Genomic DNA, 23434 nt, shown 5'->3' on the forward strand with positions numbered 1-23434 from the left:
CGTCCCACCGTGAGGCCAGCACAGTCGTGACCACTGCCAGACATGCATTCACCAAACAGTCCATGACAAGGCAGACAGCTGCGCTAAGTGTCTGGTGGACCCAATGCTACATTATCTCAGGACTTCTCCACAAACTTACAGCTACTAACAAATCTGGACCTATCACTTCTCTTCCTATATGGAGGCCAAAGAATGTTATGTCTGCTGCTATATAACCATTTTTCTACATTATGGTCCTATTTCTGCTAAAACACACTTAACAGTCTTTTCAGAACTTTGAAGTTAAATTCATGAAATAAAATTTTCAATTTTGTTCTTCAAATAGAATAAAATTCTGACATGTTAGGCAAGTTAAACCAGATGAGTGATCTCCATTCATCAAATAGTAACGTTATAAAAAAGTTCAACAAAACTTTCTTTAGCGAGGCAAGTTTCAATTATCCTAAAAATGCTAAATAATTCATTATGTGTGAATCTAAAGTGTGTGCGTTATGAAATTACCTGTAAGTCAAAAACAGAAATTTAAGCAGACGACTATTAAATGTAACGTTAACAGGTACGCTGGGCAATAATTCAAAATTTTTATTTAACTTATATAGGCTTAGTTTTTTATTGAGTTAAGTATAAAGGCCCAGTTAGTCAACTCATTAGATTGGTCAAGGCAAGACACTGGAACAGGGTTTAAAAAGCGGTTGGTCTTTTAGTAGTTCTCTGGTGATCACACCGCGCACGCGCACACACACACACACACAAACTGTAGAGTCCTCTGCATATAGGGTTCCCCCCAGAACCTTGTACAGTGCACTGTTCACAATCTGAAGTATTTTGAAACTATATAAATTGAACATGAGCAAATTAGAGATGTCTGATAAACTCTTATAAAGTACTTGAGAACTGCAGCTGTATTCCCAAAAAGATCAATTCTAAGCTATAAAAAAAGAAAAACTTCATAAAAATCAGAACACATTTAACAGATATCTTCGGAAAAAAATCCAATTCTAATACATTTTGCTACTTTCTCAAATATAACTAAGAAAAAAAAGATTAAGTAGTAATGTTTACATTTTTAAAAAACGATTGAGTGTGGGTTTGGGGGAGAAAAAAATAACTATACAGTATTATTGCACTCCACGAATGTGCAGAATTGCAAAATGGGCCAGCACTGAGAGCTTGTTCTGCACCGAGGTTTCCAAGAGGTACAGCGCGCCTGCCGAGAGAGCATCTGGTCTGCACCAACAGCTCGCTGTCTTCAGTGCAGGCCTTCATGATGTCAGGCACGCTGCTCTTGCAAAACTCCCTTCATGCCTGAAAGACACACGGGAAAAACACTGGTTCAAACTCCGCGCTTGGAAAATCAACTCCTTGATAAGAACTAAGAACAGCTCTGCTAAGCAAAAACTAACACTTCCCTCTCCATGTTCACACATACCTGCTTATCGGTTCTCTAGTTTGAGCATGTAAAGGGATTTGCATACTCTTAGGAACTAGTTATTTGCAGGGAAGGAGGGAATATGAATATAAACACCCTAGTCCAGGTGGTCTCTGGTTACACGTGAGATAGGGTCTTACTGCACAGAAAGATAAAATACCGTGTTGCGACAAACATCTAAGCTGCATTTAATAGGCAAATGTACCTGGTCCAACTTACAAATTCAACCTCAGAACAAACCTACAGAACCTGTCTCATTTGTAATCTGGGGACTGCCTGTATATCAGCCTGGCCATTAGAAGTTTATAGTAAAAAAAAAAATGATGTTACAAGCCCAATTATTAAGCCTCGACGATAACTTAGTACAACCTTATTTTATTTTGGCAGACCCAAACTCTCTTGATCTCTTCTAAGACGTAAGAAGCTAGATTTTAGGCTTATGGACCAAGAGGCAAAATCTAGGATATTATATAGGTACTTATACAACAAGATAAATTTAATTTCCAAAAGTTTCTCATTTATAAAACTCAGAACTTTAGGTATAAACACTAAAATTTGAACTTAATATAATTTCCATGTCATAAAATAGTCTTTTGAATAAATAAAAAACATCCATCTGTTAAATCCCAAGTTAGAAACTCAAGTGGTAATACATGTAGTATCTATTATCTTGCTGATTTGTGATAAGGATTAACTGATATCTATCCATAGTTCTTATATATATATATATGTTTAAAGTGCCCTGAAGAAGAAAACAAAAAATACATGAAGTGCCCTCACAGGGGATTGAACCTACAACCTTGGCATATTCAGACAAGGCTCCAACCAACAGAGCTGTCCGGCCAGGCCTAGTTCTTACGTTTTTAAACTACTTACAAAAGAGTTTCAGTGCTGATAGGTGAGGCTAGGATCGATGGTGTGGGATTGAGTCCATGTGCACATTGAGCTTCATCTCGTTGTCAAGAATTTGGACAAGCTGTTGCATGGATGGAAGGTGGCCAGATTCCAGCTTAGACCACACAGGTACATCTATAAAAATAAATGGTACCAGGCCCTTAAATGAAATGATTCTGTAATGAACATTCACTCCACAACTATTTATTTTCTATGTACACAGATGGGGATTCAAACTTGAGCAGAAGAATTAAGCTTCTTGCTCTTAGGGAGTTTACAGTCTAGTATGGGAATAACAAAAGAACTATACAAATAGCTACAAAATCACAACTGTGTACTAAGAATTCAAACTAGATGCCATGAGAGGGAGCTGAGAGCCTGGAAAGAGCCGCTGCACTTGCTGTTACTAGAAGTGAGAGGTTCTAGTTAAGAGAGAGAGATCGCTAAGTACAGGAGAAGGGAGGTGCCAGGAGGCTGGAAAGGTAGGCAGGGACTAGACTGGGGGTCAGTGAGCTGTCAAGAGACAGATGTGAGTATATATTTTAAGCTCTAAAAGATATATAATCAGTCACAGCTACTCGACTCTCCTGGTAGCCTGAAAGCAGCAACAGGTAATATATACAGCCAATAAAACTTTATTTACAAAACAGGCAGCACGGGATATGGTTTATAGGCCATGGTCTGCTGAGCCCTAGGCTACATCAGGCAGGACCTTTTGGCCATGTTACATGTTCTGGTCTTCCCCTTGAGAACAAAGTCAAGACATTTAATGAATTTGAGGCAGTGAAGCAAGATGAAATATGCATGTTTTTAAAAATCCCTGTAAGAAGCTAGATTTTAGGCTTATGGACCAAGAGGCAAAATCTAGGCTATTATATAGGTATTTATACAAGATAAATTTAATTTCCAAAATTTTCTCATTTATGAAACTCAGAACTTTAGGTATAAATACTAAAATTTGAACTTAATATAATTTCCATGTCATAAAATAGTATTTTGATAATTTTAACAATTAAAACTGTAAAAACTATTGTTATTTCATAGGCCATATTTGCCAACCTATGGTTTAGAGAATGTATCAGAAGGTAAGATAATTGTGGCTTAAAAATATAAATGGAAAGAAAAGACCACTGCAGCTTAGACTAGGGTGGTGCCACGAAGAGAAGTCGGTTTCTGAGAAAGGTACAAGGTAGACTTGCAAAGACTTGGCGGTCCGTTAGGTATGGAGAGTGAGGAAGAAGAGATGCGACCCTCGGGTTCTGACGTGGGCAACTGGGAAGAACGATAAGGGTGCCATGAATAAATGAGACATGCCAGGGACGGAGCAAAGTGGAGCATACAGGAATTACAGGAAGCAGAACTGATCACCAGTTTGGGTGTAGGAGCTTAAGATTCCTGGGTATATATAGCACCTAGAAAAGAGACCTAGAGCTCCCTAGAGCTATACATTCAGGGGTCATCCACAGATGCTATTTTAAAGCCATGACAAGAGAAGGGGGACCATATAAAGATAACAGCATATTAAGAAAAACAGAAAAGCCTGATGCTCATTATAACTTAATCACTTAACATTTATCACAGAATGCAAACTATTCGGAACCCACCATTCAAAGTTATCTCAAATGCACCTGTTGACATACACTGGTTCTCAATCATGTTGCTCAAGAAGAAAACCATCATACATGCATAGACCTAAAAGAAAATGATTAAGTACAACAGGCAAAGTCATTTTATAATCAAAACAATGTGACAACTTAAGACAAAGTAAACTTTTTTTAAGACACAGTAACCTTTAAATAGCCTCGTTTTTATTTGCTAATTGCTCTTTTTAACTCTAAGAGTTCCTATACAAACTATTACTGCTATTCCATACATTCAGTAACACACAAAGAAAAATGCAACATTAATTCACAGCTCTATACATGTTGAATAACTTATAAATGATTTTCATAATGCAGAGAGAGAATTTCTAGCCATCTCTAGCCTTAGTATGTTTAACAAAAGAATACCAGCATAAGACGGGTTCATTATACCATTTTTATAATATAATAAATGAATTCACAAGAGATTACTGATGCAACAATCAGTAATCACATAGTCAATACAACCTGTCCAAGTTCCAAACAACCATCGTAAGTCAAACTGTGCTCTTCGTATGTGGCCTTCCCCCCCATCCCGTGGAGTACCTAGAACCCCTGCAGTCTCCTAAGTGAGGGGAAGCGAAAGGCTTCATTTGCTCGGTAATGACACCAGTTTAGAGTCACACCTAAGAGTGTGAGCTGGTTGCCAGGGAAGCCAACCAGGTGATTGGAGCCTTGGTCATTTCAGCCTCAGGGAAGAGAAGAGGGGCTGCAGGTAGAATTAGCTGCCAACATCCAACAACTGATATCTCCACAAAAACCTACAAGGAGGGATTGAAGAGCTTCTCAGTTTGGTGAATCGCGCCGTAACAACGCAAGGACACGCCTGGAGAAGGCACGGAAGCCCCTTCCCACATACTTGCCCCACGCATCTCTTCCAGCTGACTGCTTCTGAATTAGATCCTCTGACAATTACCTAGTCATCTAGGAAGTAACTGTTTCCCGAGTTCTGTGAGTCACTAGCAAATTAAACAAACCCACGGAGGAGGCTCCTGAGCCTAAAACTGGCTCTGTGTGTGTGTGTGTGTGTGTGTGTGTGTGTGTGTGTGTGTGTGTTGGTCTTGATTCTTAATCTGTGAAATCTGATGCTACCTCCAGGCAAATAAGTGTAAGAATTGAGTTGAATTCTCAGGCACCCTGCTAATTCCCAATAATTGTTGGTGTATGGTGGAAATCCTCTGACACACACATACCTTTAAATTGGGTCCCTAAACTAAGGAAAAATGTAGGTTAGAAAGCACTGGCACATTAAATTACATCATTCAACTTCTAGGTTAGAAAGCACTGGCACATTAAATTACATCATTCAACTTCTAATGTAAACCCTCTGAAAGAAAGACTAGAAGCTCCCTGATGGACGGGGGGTGGGGGGGGGTGGGGGGGTGGGTGGTGGTGGTGGTGGTGGGTGTGTGTGTGTGTGTGTGTGTGTTAAGTGACAGGAGGGGAGATAAAGAGACTCCCACATGGGCACCAACTGGGATCCACTGGCAACCCTCGTCTGGGGTTGATACTCGAATCAATCGAGCTATCCTCAGTGCCTGAGGCTGATGCTCAAACCAACTGCAGCTGGCTGTGAGAGCAGGTGGAAATGGGGGGGGGGGGCAGAAGCAGATGGTGGCTTCTCCTGTGTGCCCTGACCAGAGATCAAACCCAGACTCCTGCATGCCAGGCCAATGTTCTGTCCACTGAGCAAACCAGGCAGGGCCCAGAGAGGTTTTAATTTAACAAAATCACCTGACTGCAAGTAGGAGGTAGGGAGAATGTCAATTCAAAATAAAGTATTTCAGAAAAATAAATAAAAATGCCCACCACAAATGAGAGAGAGTTCTCCCTGCCCACCTTCCTGCTGAGCGAGGGAGGCTCTGATTCCAGAGGCCACCCTGGCATTTGGGAATGAGTGCACTCTCAGGGGAACAGTGCACAGAAACTGTCCTGTCAGCCACAGCTTTCCAGTGCATTCCCCTTCCACAGCAGATCAATTCCAAATGTCTACAGAAGCAAAATGCTCTAAAGATATTTTGAAATCAGTAAAATTAAGAAAAAAACAAAATACTCTCAATAAGCACTTAACTTCCCATTCTTAACCCCATCAAATTTGTGTTTGTTACTAAGAGGGTAGAGACCCACTTCAATTAGAAGCAGCATCTGCGGCCGTTTATCTAGAAGTCCTGCCTGCGGGCAGAGCAGGTGGGTCCCTAGAGGAAGCAGCACAGCCCGGCACCAGCAGCTGAGGCCGTCTGGGCCTTCAAACCGGGCAGTCTCATCAAGAGACCAGTAAGAGGAAGGCCCGTTTCTTATGGTGGACGGTAGCCCCTCCTGAAAAAATGACTGTACGGAAAACAGATGAAAAGAGATCTAGAGGCCCTGGCCGGTTGGCTCGGCGGTAGAGCGTCGGCCTGGCGTGCGGGGGACCCGGGTTCGATTCCCGGCCAGGGCACATAAGAGAGGCGCCCATTTGCTTCTCCACTCCCACCCCCTCCTTCCTCTCTGTCTCTCTCTTCCCCTCCCGCAGCCGGGGCTCCATTGGAGCAATAGTGGCCCGGGCGCTGGGGATGGCTCCTTGGCCTCTGCCCCAGGCCCTGGAGTGGCTCTGGTCGTGGCGGGGCGACGCCCCGGAGGGGCAGAGCATCGCCCCCTGGTGGGCAGAGCGTAGCCCCTGGTGGGCGTGCCGGGTGGATCCCGGTCGGGCGTATGCGGGAGTCTGTCTGACGGTCTCTGCCCGTTTCCAGCTTCGGAAAAAAATAAAATAAAAAAATAAAAAAATAAAAAAAAAGAGATCTAGAAAGACTGTGCTGCAGCAGAACTCTACACGGAAGACAAATGGAATAGCACACGAGTCTGAAAAATATGTTGTTTCAAGTGATCTGCTGAACAGATTCCCCATGAACAGAAGAGTCAAAAGACAAATAAAGAACAGAGTATGTTTAGCTAGAAACAATTCAGTGGGAATCCTGTTTTTAATGTGAATAAACCCATTAATACCCATAAGGGTTGGTTATAAAAGGCCTATATTATGTATATATATTTTGCTAGATATGATTAGGCATAAGAATAGAATCAAAATTAGGTTTTAAATTATTTTGTGCCCAGGTTCCACTAAACACCTCCTTATCCTTCAAATAATAAAAAGGTAAGACCTAATCATTCTCACATAAATATAAAAACTAAGGCCAAGGGAGATTAAGTGCCTTGCCCAGAGGCAAAATGTGGTCTGTGTGGGAAAAAATATATGTAAACAAGTAAATCAGCAACAAGTACTTAAAAAAAAAAGAAAACTTCATTAAAACATTCCTTGACAACCTAAACCCAGAGCTGCCGAAGCCCACGCGGCGTACAAAGCGCACAAAGCCCACGCGGCGCACGCACCTTGTTTTCCTGGCCCCACTGCCAGATGCTGGGAGCCTGCATGCCGAAGACGGTGAAAGGGTCCTTGCCGACGATGATCAAGCCTATTAACACTAGTTTGAAGACGGACAGGAAAGATGCTATATGTCTGACAAAAGAAAAGAAAAACTCATCAGAAGCCACGATTTCTCATTTACTCCAGCATTTCATAACCCAAGTGAACGAGTACATTTTGTAGATTACAATTCTAACAGTTTTTAATTTTAACTGGTGAAAAAGATAGTAACCAGTTTATTATAGTTTTAAATTTTTAAATTTTTATATATTTTAAATAAAAAATTAACTTATGGCCCTGGCCGGTTGGCTCAGTGGTAGAGCGTCGGCCTGGTGTGCGGAAGTCCTGGGTTCGATTCCCGGCCAGGGCACACAGGAGAGGCGCCCATCTGCTTCTCCGCCCCTCCCCCTCTCCTTCCTCTCTGTCTCTCTCTTCCCCTCCCGCAGCCGAAGCTCCACTGGAGCAAAGATGGCCCGGGCGCTGGGGATGGCTCCTTGGCCTCTGCCCCAGGCGCAAGCCCCGGATGGGCAGAGCATAGCCCCCGGTGGGCGTGCCGGGTGGATCCCAGTCGGGCGCATGCGGGAGTCTGTCTGACTGCCTCCCCATTTCCAGCTTCAGAAAAATACAAAAAAAAAAAATTAACTTATAGGATCTATCTTATATCTATTTTATAGATATGATAGATGGACAAATACATATAGATATATATATATAGTATTGGTATTTAAAAATATTTTTTTCCTTAAGATTTTATTTATTCATTTTGGGGAGGAGAGGGGAGGGGAGGGGAGGGGAGGGGAGGGGAGGGGAGGGGAGGGGAGGGGAGGGGAGGGGAGGGGAGGGGAGGGGAGGGGAGGGGAGGGGAGGGGAGGGGAGGGGAAGGGAAGGGGAGGGAAGGCGGAGGGGAAGTAGCAGGAAGCATCAACTCCCATATGTGCCTTGACCAAGCAAGCCCAGGGTTTTTGAACCGAGGACCTCAGTGTTCCAGGTTGACACTTTATCCACTGTGCCACCACAGGTCAGGCAAAAAATACTATTATTTTAACAGTACTGAGTTTTATACCATTGGCTAATTATACAAATTTGGGAGTTCATGGTCTATCTCTACAGTCACAATTACAGAAAAAAAAACATCTTTTGAAGAGTTGCCATCTAGAAAATGATTCTTTTTTCCTTTTTATAGAAAAATTCTTGTCTGCTATTTACAACAGTGTTCTCTGTACATGATTAAAACCAGCTAAGAAATGATAATAACTAAGGATAGTTCACTGAAGTCTATACAGGCAGACCATTTACTTCCCTGTAAAGCGCTGAGAGGCACTCACCTATATACCGGCTGGGGGAGGTAGCTCTCCCCTTCGATGCGGATGTCTGGGTACCGCTGGCTGATGACCCGCGTGTACTCCTCAAACACCCGCCTGTACCCTCAGGAGACACTGCGGGGACAAAGGGCTTCCCTGTGAGTGATGCAGGGTTCCTCTGCAGTCAGACCGTGTCTAAAATGACCAAGACTAACAGTTTCTCGAGAACAGTCACAGATTCATAATGGTGGATGCTGGATGATGGGGATAAGGAGGTTTTTTACAAAAATTTCACATAAATTTAAGTTACCTCACCCTCAAGTACGTCCTTCCATGAGGTCAGACTTGACAGAGTTCGGTCACTGCTGGACAACAGCAGACCCCATACCTCCTCCCCTGGCAGGGTGTCCTGAGCGCTCAGATCACTGCCTCTTCAAAACACTCAATGACCACATAAACACTGAAATGAAGGCAATTCTTATGCACCTGAAATAAGGACTTTCAAAATTGGGGCACAAGAAACTTAAACACAAGACAGGAGACATGCAACTCCAGTTCCTATTCCCACGCTGCCCTAACTGGGCGCAGCCGCTCCACCACAGGAAGAGGACTCTCAGACCCCTTCTGGTCTAAAATGGGATTCTACTTTGGAAAGGAAAACAAAGATTGGGAAGAGACTTTTCTGCAATATGATAGCAAGCCACACTATTATTCCAGAAATGAAGTCAACAGCATCCAATCATCTTCATTAAAATCTCTGACCAAAAAAAAAAAAAAAAATCTCTGACCAACTAACCATATGGTCATATGATTTTGTTACCCCAGCAAGAAAAGGGGAAATACCCACCAGAGTGCACACAGAAGAGAAAAGTAAGTATACTGACTAAAGCAATGGAAAACACAGAGATACTCATATTCATGAATTAGAATTCATGTTGGCCCTGGCAGGTTGGCTCAGTGGTAGAGCGTCAACCCAGCATGTAATGTCCCTGGTTCAATTCCCGGTCAGAACACATATAAGAAACGCCCGTCTGCTTCTTCACCTCTCCACCCCCTCAATTCTCTCCTTTCTTTCTCTCTCTCTCTTCCCCTCCTACAGCCATGGCTAAACTGGAGCAAGTCAGCCCTGGGTGCTGAGGATGGCCCCATGGTTTCTGCCTCAGGCACTAAAGAGCCCTGTTGCCCCAGACGGGAGAAGCATCGCTTCCTAGTGAGCCTGCAGGGTGGGTCCTGGTCGGGGTACAAGCAGGAGTCTGTCTCTCTTCCTCCCCTTCTCTCACTGGACAGAAATAAATACATACATACATACATACATACCAGTACACAGGTTCCTTCAATATTAAAACCATGATTTAGTTTTAATCATGGTTAAAATGATTAAACCTGCGGGTAGGTCAGTTAGCTAGAGCACTGTCCTAATACACCAAGGTTGCAGGTTCAGTCCCCAGTCAGGGCATGTATAAGAATCAACCAATGAATGCATACATAAGTGGATCAACAAATATCTCTCTCTCTCTCAAATCAATAAATAAAATAAAACAAAACAGAACTACCATTTTGATCTAGGCATCCACTTCTGGGTATGTATCTGAAAGAAATGAAATCACTAACTCAAAGATATACTTGCACTCACATGTTCATTTCAGCATTATTTACAACAGCCAAGGCATGGAAACAACCATGCCTCATCTATCAACAAATGAATGAATAAAGAAGACATGGTACATATAATACAATGAAGTATTATTGAGCCAAAGCGGGGGGGGGGGGGATCCTGTCATTTAGAAAACATGGATGGACCCTGACTTTATGCTAAGTAAGTCAGACAAACAAAATTATTATTAGATCTTACTTATTTGTGGAATCTAAATAAATTGAACTCATAAACACAGAAAGCAGATTGGTGGTAGCCAGGTGCTGAGGGGTGGGGAAAATGAGGAGATGCTAGTGAAAGGATGCAATCTTCCAGGTTTAAAATGAATAAATTCTGAAGATCAAATGTACAGCATGCTGACCATTATGAACAGGACGGTGCTATCGGGGGTGGGTACAGAGGGGAAAGACTGATGGAAGGAGACCGGACCTGGGTGGTGAACACACAGCACAATACACAGATGATGTGTTATAGAACTGTCTACCTGAAACCTGCATTGTATCAACCAATGTCACCCCAATCAACTCAATTAAAAAAGCTCAATACTGTACTGTATATTCATAAGTGGCTGAGAATAGACATTATGTGTTCTCACCAAAACAAAGGTAATTATCTGAGTTGGCGGATCTGTGGTAATCACTTCACAACACTCCTTGGATACGCACTTCAAATCACTGCCTTAAGTCTATACAACTTCTGTTAATCGCACGTCAGTAAAACTGGGAAGGAGGTGGTGCTCCCATACCAACAGAAGACCGTGCAAGCTCAGGGAAGACTGCTAAGCACTTGAATACACTGAATTCTAAGGTAAGGAACACAGAAACATAAAGCAGTGAAGGTACCACTTGGCACAGAGAAAACAGGATCAGCAACTAAGTGACAGTAGAGGGAAACCCTGAGGGCCAGCTGTTTAAATCAGTCTCAAGAGAATACATACACACCATCACCATCAACCCAAACTAAGAGCACCCAGTTTGCATCTGACGGGGTGAGACAATCCAAATATTAACAGAGCTCAGTTTAAGAAAACTCACTTTTCACCTGACTGATGATGGCACAGTGGATAGACTTGATCTAGGACAGAGGTCCCAGGTTTGAAACTCCAAGGTCACCAGCTTGAGAGTGAGCTCATCGACATGATACCCTGGTCGCTGGCTTAAGTCCAAGGTCACTAGGGCAAAGGGTGACTGGCTTGGCTGGAGCCCCGCAGTCAAGGGACATATGAGAAGCAATCAATGAACAACTGAAGTGCCGCAGCTACAAGTGATGCTTCTCATGTCTCTTCCTGTCGCTCTCTCTCACTCTCGCAAAAAAAGAAAATTCAGTTTTTGAAAAAAAGTGAGAAATTCATGTCTTTACAATGAACACTTCTACATTTAGAAAAATTCACAAAAGACTATGTTCCTATCAGGTAAAAATTTTTTTCAAAGTTATTTCTAAATATTTTAAGAATGTCAAAACTAAATTAAAAGAATGTATAAATCTCTAAATACCTTATCTTTACTAAACAGTAACCTTATCTTTATTACTGTTGTTAGATTAATCGAGTATTTGTATTTTGCCACGATTGCTTTTTGTTTTTTGGGGTTTTTTTTAGATTTTATTTATTCATTTTTATTAGAGAGAGAGAGAGAGAGGGAGAGAGGAGCAGGAAGCATCAACTCCCATATGTGCCTTGACCAGGCAAGCCCAGGGTTTTGAACGGGCGACCTCAGCATTCCAGGTCGACGCTTTATCCACTGCACCACCACAGGTCAGGCGTTGCCCCGATTGCGCGCCAGAGCCAGGAAGGGAGCTGAGGACCATCAATTTGTAGTTGCGGCACTTTAGTTGTTCATTGATTGCTTTCTCATATGTGCCTTGATGGGGGGGGGGGGGTATTCCAGCCAAACCAGTGACCCCTTGCTCAAGCCAGCAATCTTGGGGCTCAAGCCAGCGACCATGGGGACTTGTCTGTGATCCCATGCTCAAGTCAGCAACCCCGCACTCAAACTGGTGAGCCTATGCTCAAGCCTGATGAGCCCACACTCAAGCCAACGACCTTGGGGTTTCAAACCTGGGTCCTCAGTGCCCCAGGTTGATGTTCTATCCACTAGACCACCATTCGATCAGGCCACAATTGCTTTCTTATAAGAAAATTTTAATGATGCTTGTATTATAAAAATAATCTAGACTACCTATGTACCTACCTACCTTGAAACCAAGAAATGCCACCTCATTTCAATGACTAAGTTTGCAGTGGTGTTTATAATGGAGTTGATTATCTAAAAATGACAGTATCTAACTTCTAATGTAATTTTTTCGGAACTAGAGGCCTCATTGAGTTGAAACTTCTTTTTTTTTAATAGATGAAACTTCTTTTTTTTAAATAGATGAACAAAGCCTAGAGAGATCAAATGACTTTTCCATGGTTATATATCCATGTATCATTTATTAATTCATTCAAATATTTACTGAATGCCTACTAATTATCAAGAATTATATTAGGCAGTGGGTATGAAGTGGTGAGTGACTCAGTTGGGGCTGAGACAAGAATACAAACATCGCACCTGACCAGGCAGTGGCACCATGAATAGAGCGCCAGACGGGGATGCAGAGGACCCAGGTTCGAAACCCCAGGGTCACCGGCTTGAGCGTGGGATCATAGACATGACCCCATGGTTGCTGGCTTGAACCCAAAGGTCTCTGGCTTGAAGCCCAAGGTTGCTGACTTGAGCAAGGGGTCACTCACTCTGCTGTAGCCCCCAAGTCAAGGCACATATGAGAAAGCAATCAATGAACTAAGGTGCCACAACAAAGAATTGATGCTTCTCATCTCTTTCTTTTCCTGTATGTCTGTCCCCATCTGTCCCTCTCTCTGTCAAAAAAAAAAAAAAAAAAGAACACAAACATCGTAACATGAGCTCCAAGGCCCCTTCCACTAAACCTCAATAGAACAATTAGATAATGCAAGAGTCATCCTTCCTTCCCTGTGTGCAGGAAGTCCTTCCTCTCTGTCCACAATGCCACAATAAAGTGCCCACACAGCTGGCCTCCTGATGGCAGAGATCTTGGAGGTTCTTCCCTAATGAAGATATAGGTTCTCCCTCAAGGAGCTGCAAGCCTGTGGATCCCAACAAGTCCCTCCCATATGCTCTGGGAGTTCCAATCCTTCACCAACAGAAGCCCTGCGCGCCCCACGAGAGAGCTGTGTCTGTGTGCAGACGACACCACTGGTCGGATCTTCCCAGGCCCCCGCTTTTCTGACTACCCTGGATTCTTCCTGTCCCGTGTCTTCAGTTTAGTCTCAGATCTTTGCACCAAACTGCAAATAGAACTGGACCATAACCCTGAAATCCAAAAATGACTTTAAAACTGTACCTTTCTTACTTCTGAAAAATGAAGCAGTTTACCAAAGAAACATATTTTTAAACATATAAATAAACTTCTCTATATTTGCCCCCAGAATTGTAAAGAAAACCCAAGGAACTTTTTTCCCTATATAATTGTCTTCCTCAAAACAATTTTTCTGTTTTGAAACAACAACCAAACTGCTGACAGAAAACAAAACATACCTAGTGTTTATGACTGACGTGAGAGGCACTCACAGCGGGCAGGGAGCCAGCACTCACTCTGCCTCCACCTCCGCCTCCACCTCCACCTCCACCCCCAGCTCTTCCCAGTCACTCCGTCCTTTCTGGGCCAGGGAGTAAACTATGACTGTGTACAGGCCAACAATCAGGGAGTAAACTAGGACTGTGTACAGGCCAACAATCAGGGAGTAAACTATGACTGTGTACAGGCCAACAATCAGGGAGTAAACTAGGACTGTGTACAGGCCAACAATCAGGGAGTAAACTATGACTGTGTACAGGCCAACAATCAGGGAGTAAACTATGACTGTGTACAGGCCAACAATCAGGGAGTAAACTATGACTGTGTACAGGCCAACAATCAGGGAGTAAACTAGGACTGTGTACAGGCCAACAATCAGGGAGTAAACTATGACTGTGTACAGGCCAACAATCAGGGAGTAAACTATGACTGTGTACAGGCCAACAATCAGGGAGTAAACTATGACTGTGTACAGGCCAACAATCAGGGAGTAAACTATGACTGTGTACAGGCCAACAATCAGGGAGTAAACTATGACTGTGTACAGGCCACAATCAGGGAGTAAACTATGACTGTGTACAGGCCAACAATCAATCAGGGAGTAAACTATGACTGTGTACAGGCCAACAATCAGGGAGTAAACTATGACTGCGTACAGGCCAACAATCAATCAGGGAGTAAACTATGACTGTGTACAGGCCAACAATCAGGGAGTAAACTATGTGTACAGGCCAACAATCAGGGAGTAAACTATGACTGTGTACAGGCCAACAATCAGGGAGTAAACTATGACTGTGTACAGGCCAACAATCAGGGAGTAAACTATGACTGTGTACAGGCCAACAATCAGGGAGTAAACTAGGACTGTGTACAGGCCAACAATCAATCAGGGAGTAAACTATGACTGTGTACAGGCCAACAATCAATCAGGGAGTAAACTATGACTGTGTACAGGCCAACAATCAATCAGGGAGTAAACTATGACTGTGTACAGGCCAACAATCAGGGAGTAAACTAGGACTGTGTACAGGCCAACAATCAGGGAGTAAACTATGACTGTGTACAGGCCAACAATCAGGGAGTAAACTAGGACTGTGTACAGGCCAACAATCAGGGAGTAAACTAGGACTGTGTACAGGCCAACAATCAGGGAGTAAACTATGACTGTGTACAGGCCAACAATCAGGGAGTAAACTATGACTGTGTACAGGCCAACAATCAGGGAGTAAACTATGACTGTGTACAGGCCAACAATCAGGGAGTAAACTAGGACTGTGTACAGGCCAACAATCAATCAGGGAGTAAACTAGGACTGTGTACAGGCCAACAATCAATCAGGGAGTAAACTATGACTGTGTACAGGCCAACAATCAATCAGGGAGTAAACTATGACTGTGTACAGGCCAACAATCAGGGAGTAAACTATGACTGTGTACAGGCCAACAATCAGGGAGTAAACTATGACTGTGTATAGGCCAACAATCAGGGAGTAAACTATGACTGTGTACAGGCCAACAATCAGGGAGTAAACTATGACTGTGTACAGGCCAACAATCAGGGAGTAAACTATGACTGTGTACAGGCCAACAATCAGGGAGTAAACTATGACTGTGTACAGGCCAACAATCAGGGAGTAAACTATGACTGTGTACAGGCCAACAACCGGTATCTCAACACCATACAAAGATGCTGCAGCAGCTGCCCTTCCTTCTGCCTGGGGGGCGGAGGTCCTTAAGCAGATTTAAACTCTGAAAAGAAATCTTAACTGTAAGTCCTAAGCACTTTGCAAATCTCTTTCTGGTAATACAGAAATATCTTAACTATGGCATCAACTTTTGCAATTGCTCAATTTAAAATATTTTTCGGAAAAACAATTTTTTTCGAGCAGCTCCAGCTGTGGACCCGCTTGGCCCAGAGTGACCACAGGCTGTCGCGGAAACAGCAAACAGCAAGACGGAGGATCAGCACGAGGAGGAGAAGGCGCGAGGCCCACAGGCAGACAGAGAAGCTGCGTTAGAACAAGCAGCCCCTACTGCTGGTGCCCAGAATCTGGTCAAAGCACTGTCCTCACGCAAATGACCTTAATGGGTTTAACGGGGAAGAATATTATCCCTGGATGACAGCTACTGTTCCTGATCTTCCCAGCCTATGTCCCATCACACTCTGCACACTGGAATTGCCCCTTCTTAGAAACTTCTAGTAAGAATCCTCTTCTGTGTGCTGGGAGGAGCGATAAGCCCCACCACCTAGCCACTAAGTTAAAATATATATATTATTTTTTCCACACAATATTTTTCTAAAAGAACTTGCATATAAATTAGATAATCTATGTGTAACAAATAGAAAGGAAATTTAGGAAATATAGAAATACCTTGGCCTATCTGGAGGGTACTTTAATCAACTGAGCTACATAGACATATGAACTGGGATTTTAAAAAGTGATTATCTGGCCCTGGCTGGTTAGCTCATTCTGTTAGAGTGTTGACCAAAAACAAGGTTGCGGGTTCGATCCCTAGTCAGGGTTCAAACAGGAAGCGACCAATGAATGCACAACCAAGTGGAACAACAAATAAATACTTTACTCCCTCTCTTCCTTCTCCATCTCTCTAAAGTCAATCAATAAGTTAAAAAAATTATAAAAAGTGATTATCTTCCCACAGGTGAACATTTAACACCCAAGCTATTGTGGTAGAGGATAATGAGACCTTTCCAAGGTCTAAAAAGAGGAAATACGTCAACCTTCAGAGAAGAGAGAAAAATGAAGTACATTTTTTAGAAGATTTTATCTACTGATTTTAAAGAAAGGTGAGAGAGAGAGAGAAAGGGGGGAGGAGCGAAAGCGTCAACTCGTGCCTGCTTCTTGTAAGTGCCCTGCCCAGACAAGCCTGAGGCTGGAACTGGTGACCTCAGGGTTCCAGGTCCATGCTCTTCCCGCTGCACCACCACAGGTCCGGTGAAAAATGAAGTGCATTTCGTGGAGAAAAGTACTGCTCTGAACCAGAGCGAGAGTGGATGAAGCCTTCCCAGACCTTCCAGGTGTCTACCTTCAGCCTGTCCTGAGGCGCAGGCTGCACCCTGCCTTTGGGTTCTAACACTAATCTTTGGTCATTTAAAAATGCATTTCTTTTTTTTTTTTTTTTTTTTTATATTTATTCATTTTAGAGAGGAGAGGGAGAGACAGAGAGAGAGAAGGGGGGGAGGAGCTGGAAGCATCAACTCCCATATGTGCCTTGACCAGGCAAGCCCAGGATTTCGAACCGGTGACCTCAGCATTTCCAGGTCGACAATTTACCCACTGCACCACCACAGGTCAGGCTTAAAAATACATTTCTAAGTGCACTGGTCAAACCAGTTCAAATAGGTTTCTGTTACTTGCATCCCAAGAATTTCATCTGATACTTCCCCCGTGCTGTACCAAAATATCAAGAAGATGTTTGTAAGTACTGTGACTTCTAATTGTCTACAACAGGGATCGGTCTGAAAGCTCACCAGTCATCGAGAACGGCGTTTTTCTTAGTAATCTTTACTCCTTGTTCTCTTTAGTAGATGAAGTAGGAAGAGACATTCGTCTGGTGTTTCACCAGCTCTAAGTGTTTTTTGCAATGAATTCTGTCTGAATAAGGTGCTATACAAACCATATAAAAAACAAGAGCTTAAGGGAGTATATAATAAACTAATCTGATAAATGCTTTTTTTAAAAATTATAAAAAGGAGTGCTCACGTACAACAAAATATTATTTTCATAACCAAAAAGCTATTTTCATTTTTTTTTAAAGCTGAAAGTCAGAGTAAAGTTTCAAAGGTTTATTCACCATTATTTCCCCACTTATAAGACTTACCCTTTTCGAAAAATTTGGCGTCTAAAAACTAGGTGCATCTTATACAGTGGTTGTGGCATTTCCCAGTGGTAGTCAACTTGGTCCCTACCGCCCAAGAGTGGGCGTTCCAGCTTTCATGGTGGGTGGTAGCGAAGCAACCAAAGTATAAATAAAAAGATAGATTTAACTATAGTAAATTGTTTTATAAAAATTTATTCTGCCAAACAGCAAAAATCTGACATAAAGTACTTGGTAAGTAATTATTATTATATGCTTTAACTTGCTGTAACTCTGCTTTATACATTTTATAAAGTAAAGTTACTTCCCTACTTTATAAATCACTATTACTGTGGTACTGGTGGGCAGTTAGAAAATTTTACTACTAACAGAGATACAAAAGTGGGCGGTAGGTATAAAAAGGTTGACTACCCCTGCCATAGATGGAACTGAGGACAAGGCAATCTATGAAGACAGTGATTTGTCATCAGACACAGGTGAGAACAAGCTGATGGATGGGAGTTTTGACAGTGACAAGGAGTTGTATGAATTTTATGATGAATAAAACTTGAGTTCAATAACTTTATATAATACTTTTTTCTTTTTCAGAAATCGGGCCCCAAAACTAAGGTGCATCTTATACGTGGGAGCGTCTTATACATAGGGAAATATGGTAAGTCTACAGTAACTAACATGATCTCTACCACTCACGATTTCTCAGATTTCTTCAATTCATCTTGATCATTATCAACATCCAAATCAGTCTCAGGTCTTTATTTTCTTGCCTCTCTCTACACCAGGGGTCTCAAACTCACGGCCCATGCGGCCCGCCCACCAATTTTGTGCGGCCCGCAGACTAATCCACGAAGTTTGATTAGTCTGCAGGCCGCACAAAATTGGTGGGCGGGCCGCGAGTTTGAGACCCCTGCTCTACACCATGAAAACAAAGGCTGAGCAGCTACAAATTTAAATAAACTGTTCTTGAAGTAGTAGTAGCCTACACTTACTTCTTAAAACTCCAGTTACAATTTGGTTGTTCTAAAAATACAGCAGTGGATTGTTAAAGTAATAAAAATTGGCAAGTTCTGCTATATGCTGTTTATGTTTTAAAATCTTTACCTACTATTCTTGGTAAATTAATTGTCACATATTCAAATAAGTATTAACTGTAGAATTTAAACTAAAACAACTAACCACTATAGATCTGATTACATGTTAAATCAGAGATATGGAGAAATTATAGCATGCAAACATCATGCCAAACAGTACCTGTGAGAATATATTTACACATAAGATACATTTACACATAAAAATCACAAAGGAAAATGTGAGAAGGAAACTTTAAGTTCTGATTAGAGAACTTCCTTATGTTCAATGTTTAAACGTCCAAATAAGCAGGATAAATTCTTTCCCCAGGTAAGAGATTAGTGTCATCATACTTACCCAACTGTATTGCTCAATCAGTTAGCATAATAAACCAAACACTCAGGTATATAAAGTAATGCTGCGCCATTTCTGAAGGCTTGGTGAGGAGCCCTGTCGGTCTTGCACAAGCAAGTCCTGAATGGATCCTTACTGGGAAAAGCGCATGGGCGCGCTCTCCCTCCCGGGGCCTACCTGCACGTTCCCTTCCTCTGCTCCCTCTCCCGCATGCATCTCCAAACTCAGGGTCTTCCACTTGCAACCAGGGGCAATGGGCAGCCAGCACACCGCTCATTGGGGCCTAGCCCTTGAGCCTGTCCCCAAGGCCCCCTTCTCTGACTGCCCAGACAGCCCAGGCAGCCCCCCTAGACCTCCTGCTGCTTTTTCTATCCGAAACCCTTCCTGGTTTCACTGTCCCTGCTTTAATAAAAGTACTTTCAAACAAAGAAAAGTTTAAATTTAAAAACATGAAGGTAGAGTAGGAAAATTGTTTTATTTTGCAGGCTTGATCTTTCTCCCTTCAGTTCCATTTGTGTGTTTGTTGCTTTTCTGTTCTATTAGCAATTATAGAAGTGGTACAATGAACAGAAAATCTACTGTTATGAGTTAAGAGTACTTATATGAAATATAAGGGACAAAAGCAATTGAAAGGAAGGTAAAAAATAGTTCTCTCCTTTGGAGCAGTGGTAATTAATAAAAGACTGCATTTTACAGCACTCAAATTCCAAATAGAATTAAATTTTTTTTCACATATTTATCACCAATTGTCTTACCTTTCTCTCCTTTCCCAAACACAATCTTGCAAATGAATGTCCAAGACAGTTTACCAAAACCAGAAACCCAATACTCACCTTACTACATACAGATCAATCTCTGGGGGAAAAGGCAACAAACAAGCTCAATTAACCCATATTTGGTAGGGCTACTAATAAAGGTATTTCTCATCTCATATTAAAAGAGAATCTAAAATACTTCTGTATGTAACATGCTTAGGGTGACTGCAAAAGAAAACTCTTATTAGACTTCTGGGATAAGTTTGTTCCTAAACCAAAAAAATAAATAAATATTAAAAGTTCAACTGCCTGACCTGTGGTGGCACAATGTATAAGGCTTCGACCTGGAATGCTGAGGTTGCCTGTTCGAAACCTGGGCTTGCCCGGTTCAAGGAACAAATGAAAAGCAACTACTATGAGGCGATGCTTCCCGATCCTAACCCCCTTCTCTCTCTCTCTCTTCTTCCTCTCTAAAATTAATTCTAAAATAAAGTTCAACTGCAGTACTTAAGATTAAAGGTTTAATTTGAAGGACTGAATGCTCTTCCCTACATCTGTTTGATGCATTTTAATTAAAAAAAATTTTTTTTCTATTAACTGAAGTGGGAGGCAGAGAGGTAGAGAGACAGACTTTGGCACGCACCAGACCGGGATCCACCCAACAAGCCCACTAGGGGGCGATGCTCTGCCCCTCTGGGGCCCTTGCCCTGTTGCTCAGCAACAAACTAGTTTAGCACCTGAGGGGAGACCATGAAGCCACCTCAATGTCTGGGGCCAGCAGCCAGCCTGGGGCCAACTCATCAAAGGAGCCATGGCTGAGGGAGAAGAGAGAGAAAGAGAAGGGGTGGAGGGAGGGGTGAAGAAGCAGATGGTGGCTTCTCCTGTGTGCCCTGACCAGGAATCGAACCCACCAACAGGCTAGGGCCGTTTGATGCATTTTAAATACGTCATGAATATCCTTAGTGGAAGGTATACTTGTTATTGTGACAAGTACTCCAATACAAGAAACTGTAAAAGAGTATTTTGTGAAAAGCACAGAGAAACCAAGAGCTACAAAAGTAGAAAATAAGAAAATTACAAAATTTGGAAACTGCAGTCTTTTTAAAACTACTTAAATCCCAAACTATCACATTTAAACCCTAACAATATTGAAATGTTTACAGGTTAGTAATATCACTGCCAGCTTCTAATTTAAAAAAAAAAAAAAAGGGAAAGAATCATAAAGGTTGAGCCATAACGGCCATTTGTATTACGCCAAAGGTGATAAATGCCGGGCGGGCACATAATAAACAGCTTTAATTCATTTTTTTAATTGAAAATAAAAATCACAAGATGTTTAGTTTTCACTCTAAAAATAAAGTCTCACCATCTTCTTTTCTGACTGTTAAAGGTTAGTTGATTTTTTAAAATTTGATTAGTCTTTATAGATTAAGCAGAAAGCTACTTACACAGAATAAAAAGCCTAACTTTTAGTACACTCATGTTAATATAGCACGAGATCTGAAAGAGCTGATTTTAAATGCATTTTGGTACTAATCTGACTATCCTACCCTAAGTCACCTTTTACAATACAGCATTCTAATTTTTGCGATTTTACAATTTTCACTTAAAAAAAAAATCTGAGCCTTTCGGACCTTCCCCAACCCCACTTTTATTATAATGCATTACAGCAGCTCAGCTTCCAACACTGTACTAGGTAACAACAAAACCACTGACCACGTCAACTGCCGGGGTGTTTTGCTTACTTGTTTGTTTCTATTTTTCTGAATGAGCAGGAGGAAATCTGAAAGGCGGACCGAGATGCAGGGCAGGCAACTCCGGGGAGGAGACGCAGTCGTCCCCGGAGCGAAGGGAAGAGCAACGTACTCTCTTTTTTTCCAAAGACACTTTGGAAATTGCACACCGAGAGCCTGCGGCTGTGGGGGCCCCTGCGCCCTCCTCCCACACCCCCACGCCCCGGCAGGCAGGTCCCGGCCAACGAGGCGGCTGTCACTCGCGGGTCCCCTCCCACGCCCCGAGTTCACCTTCACCCCCGCGGGCAGCGAGGCCGAGGCCGCCAGGCACACCGCTGGCACCGGCGGGGGGAGAGCGGCCTGGGAGGCGCGGGGCAGCCATGGCGTGACACCGACAAGTGTCCCCACGTCCTCGCCTAACGGGGCTCAGCCTTCTCGCGCCCTCCCTTTCCCGATTCCCGCCATCGTTCTAGGCACCAAATAAAGCCGTGAGCAGCTGTGCCTGGAGCACAGGGACCGACCAGTGTGGGCAGGTGACGGGCGGCCGGCCGCTGGCACTGCGCTTCCGGGCCCGGGCCCGGGGCGGTGCAGCCCGCTAGGCCGCGGAGCCGGGGCCTCGCTTGGTGGGGCGGGCGCGGCGCAGGCACGCACTCACCAGATCTGGAACTTGAGCAGCGGCCCCGTGGCGTACTGCATCTTCAGTCTCTTGCTCGGCGCGCCGCCTAGGTTGGCCGAGGCATCGCTCCGGACCAACGCCGACGCCGCCACCAGGAGCAGTAGCACGAGCCTCATCTTCTCCCGGCCACCGCCGCCGCCGCACTCACAGCCGGACTGCAGCCAGCCCGAGGCCGAGCGGGGAGCCCAGAGCTGCCGCCCAGCGCGCAGGCGCGATCGGCCAAGGTTGGGGGAGGGAGGCCGGAATGCGCCTGATCGCGCCTGCGCAGCCCGGCGCCTGCGCGTGCTTCCGGAGCGGAATGACCTGTTCACTGTCCTGACCCACCATCTTGGGTGTGTGAGGGGACCCTGGACTGGAGGGAGAGGCCGGGAGGAGAAGGAGCAGCTGGTGGAGTGTCAGAGCTGACGGTGAATTGGAGCTCCCCCCACACCTGGGTTCCGCGTACCGTTTCATTAATTCAGACCTTTATCTGCCTGAGACGCTGGAACACCTACTGAACAGCTGCAGGTGCGGGAGAGCAAAGAGAAAGCCCACGCCCTGGTGGCTGGAATGCGTAATTCTTTTGGGGTGCCTTGCGGTGGACTTTCATTTGATCTTATAATACTGCTCTCTCGTAAAAGAATTAAAAAAAAAAACCTTTGGAAATTTTCAATGGTATGCAAGAACAATAATTCTCTATTAGTGACCTTTAACAATTACTGGCGTTTTGACTTTTTTTTTTTTTTTTTTTTTTAAAGCTGGAAACGGGGAGACAGACAGACTCCCGCATGCGCCTGACCGGGATCCACCCAGCACGCCCACCAGGGGGCGATTCTCTGCCCGTCTGGGGTGTTGCTCTGTTGCAACCAGAGCCACCCTAGCGCCTGAGGCAGAGGTCATGGGGCCATCTTTTGCTCCAATGGAGCCTCAGCTGTGGGAGGGGAAGAGAGAGACAGAGAGGGAGAGGGGTGGAGAAGCAGATGGGCCCCTCTCCTGTGTGCCCTGGCCGGAATCGAACCCGGGACTCCTGCACGCCAGGCCAACGCTCTACCACTGAGCCAACCAGCCAAGGCCACGTTTTGACTATTTTGATTGTCTCTAGCTCTAACCACTTCTCCCCCTAG

General features: G+C 43.7%; 1 protein-coding gene across 1 annotated transcript; it reads right to left on the minus strand.

Annotated features, from left to right (window-relative positions):
* Window positions 1–567: 567 nt before the first annotated feature.
* SELENOT (selenoprotein T) lies at window positions 568–22538 on the minus strand. The gene is made up of 6 exons (XM_066346814.1): window positions 22311–22538; window positions 8689–8799; window positions 7330–7456; window positions 3928–4015; window positions 2306–2458; window positions 568–1305 (listed from the first exon to the last, which is right to left on the minus strand). Exons 1-5 carry the CDS (start codon window positions 22445–22447, stop codon window positions 2334–2336), a joined length of 588 nt encoding a protein of 195 aa, XP_066202911.1. The 5' UTR covers window positions 22448–22538; the 3' UTR covers window positions 568–1305; window positions 2306–2333.
* Window positions 22539–23434: the final 896 nt, after the last annotated feature.

Source organism: Saccopteryx leptura, chromosome 8 (assembly GCF_036850995.1).
Source record: "Saccopteryx leptura isolate mSacLep1 chromosome 8, mSacLep1_pri_phased_curated, whole genome shotgun sequence".
In the NCBI taxonomy this organism is placed as follows: domain Eukaryota; kingdom Metazoa; phylum Chordata; class Mammalia; order Chiroptera; family Emballonuridae; genus Saccopteryx; species Saccopteryx leptura.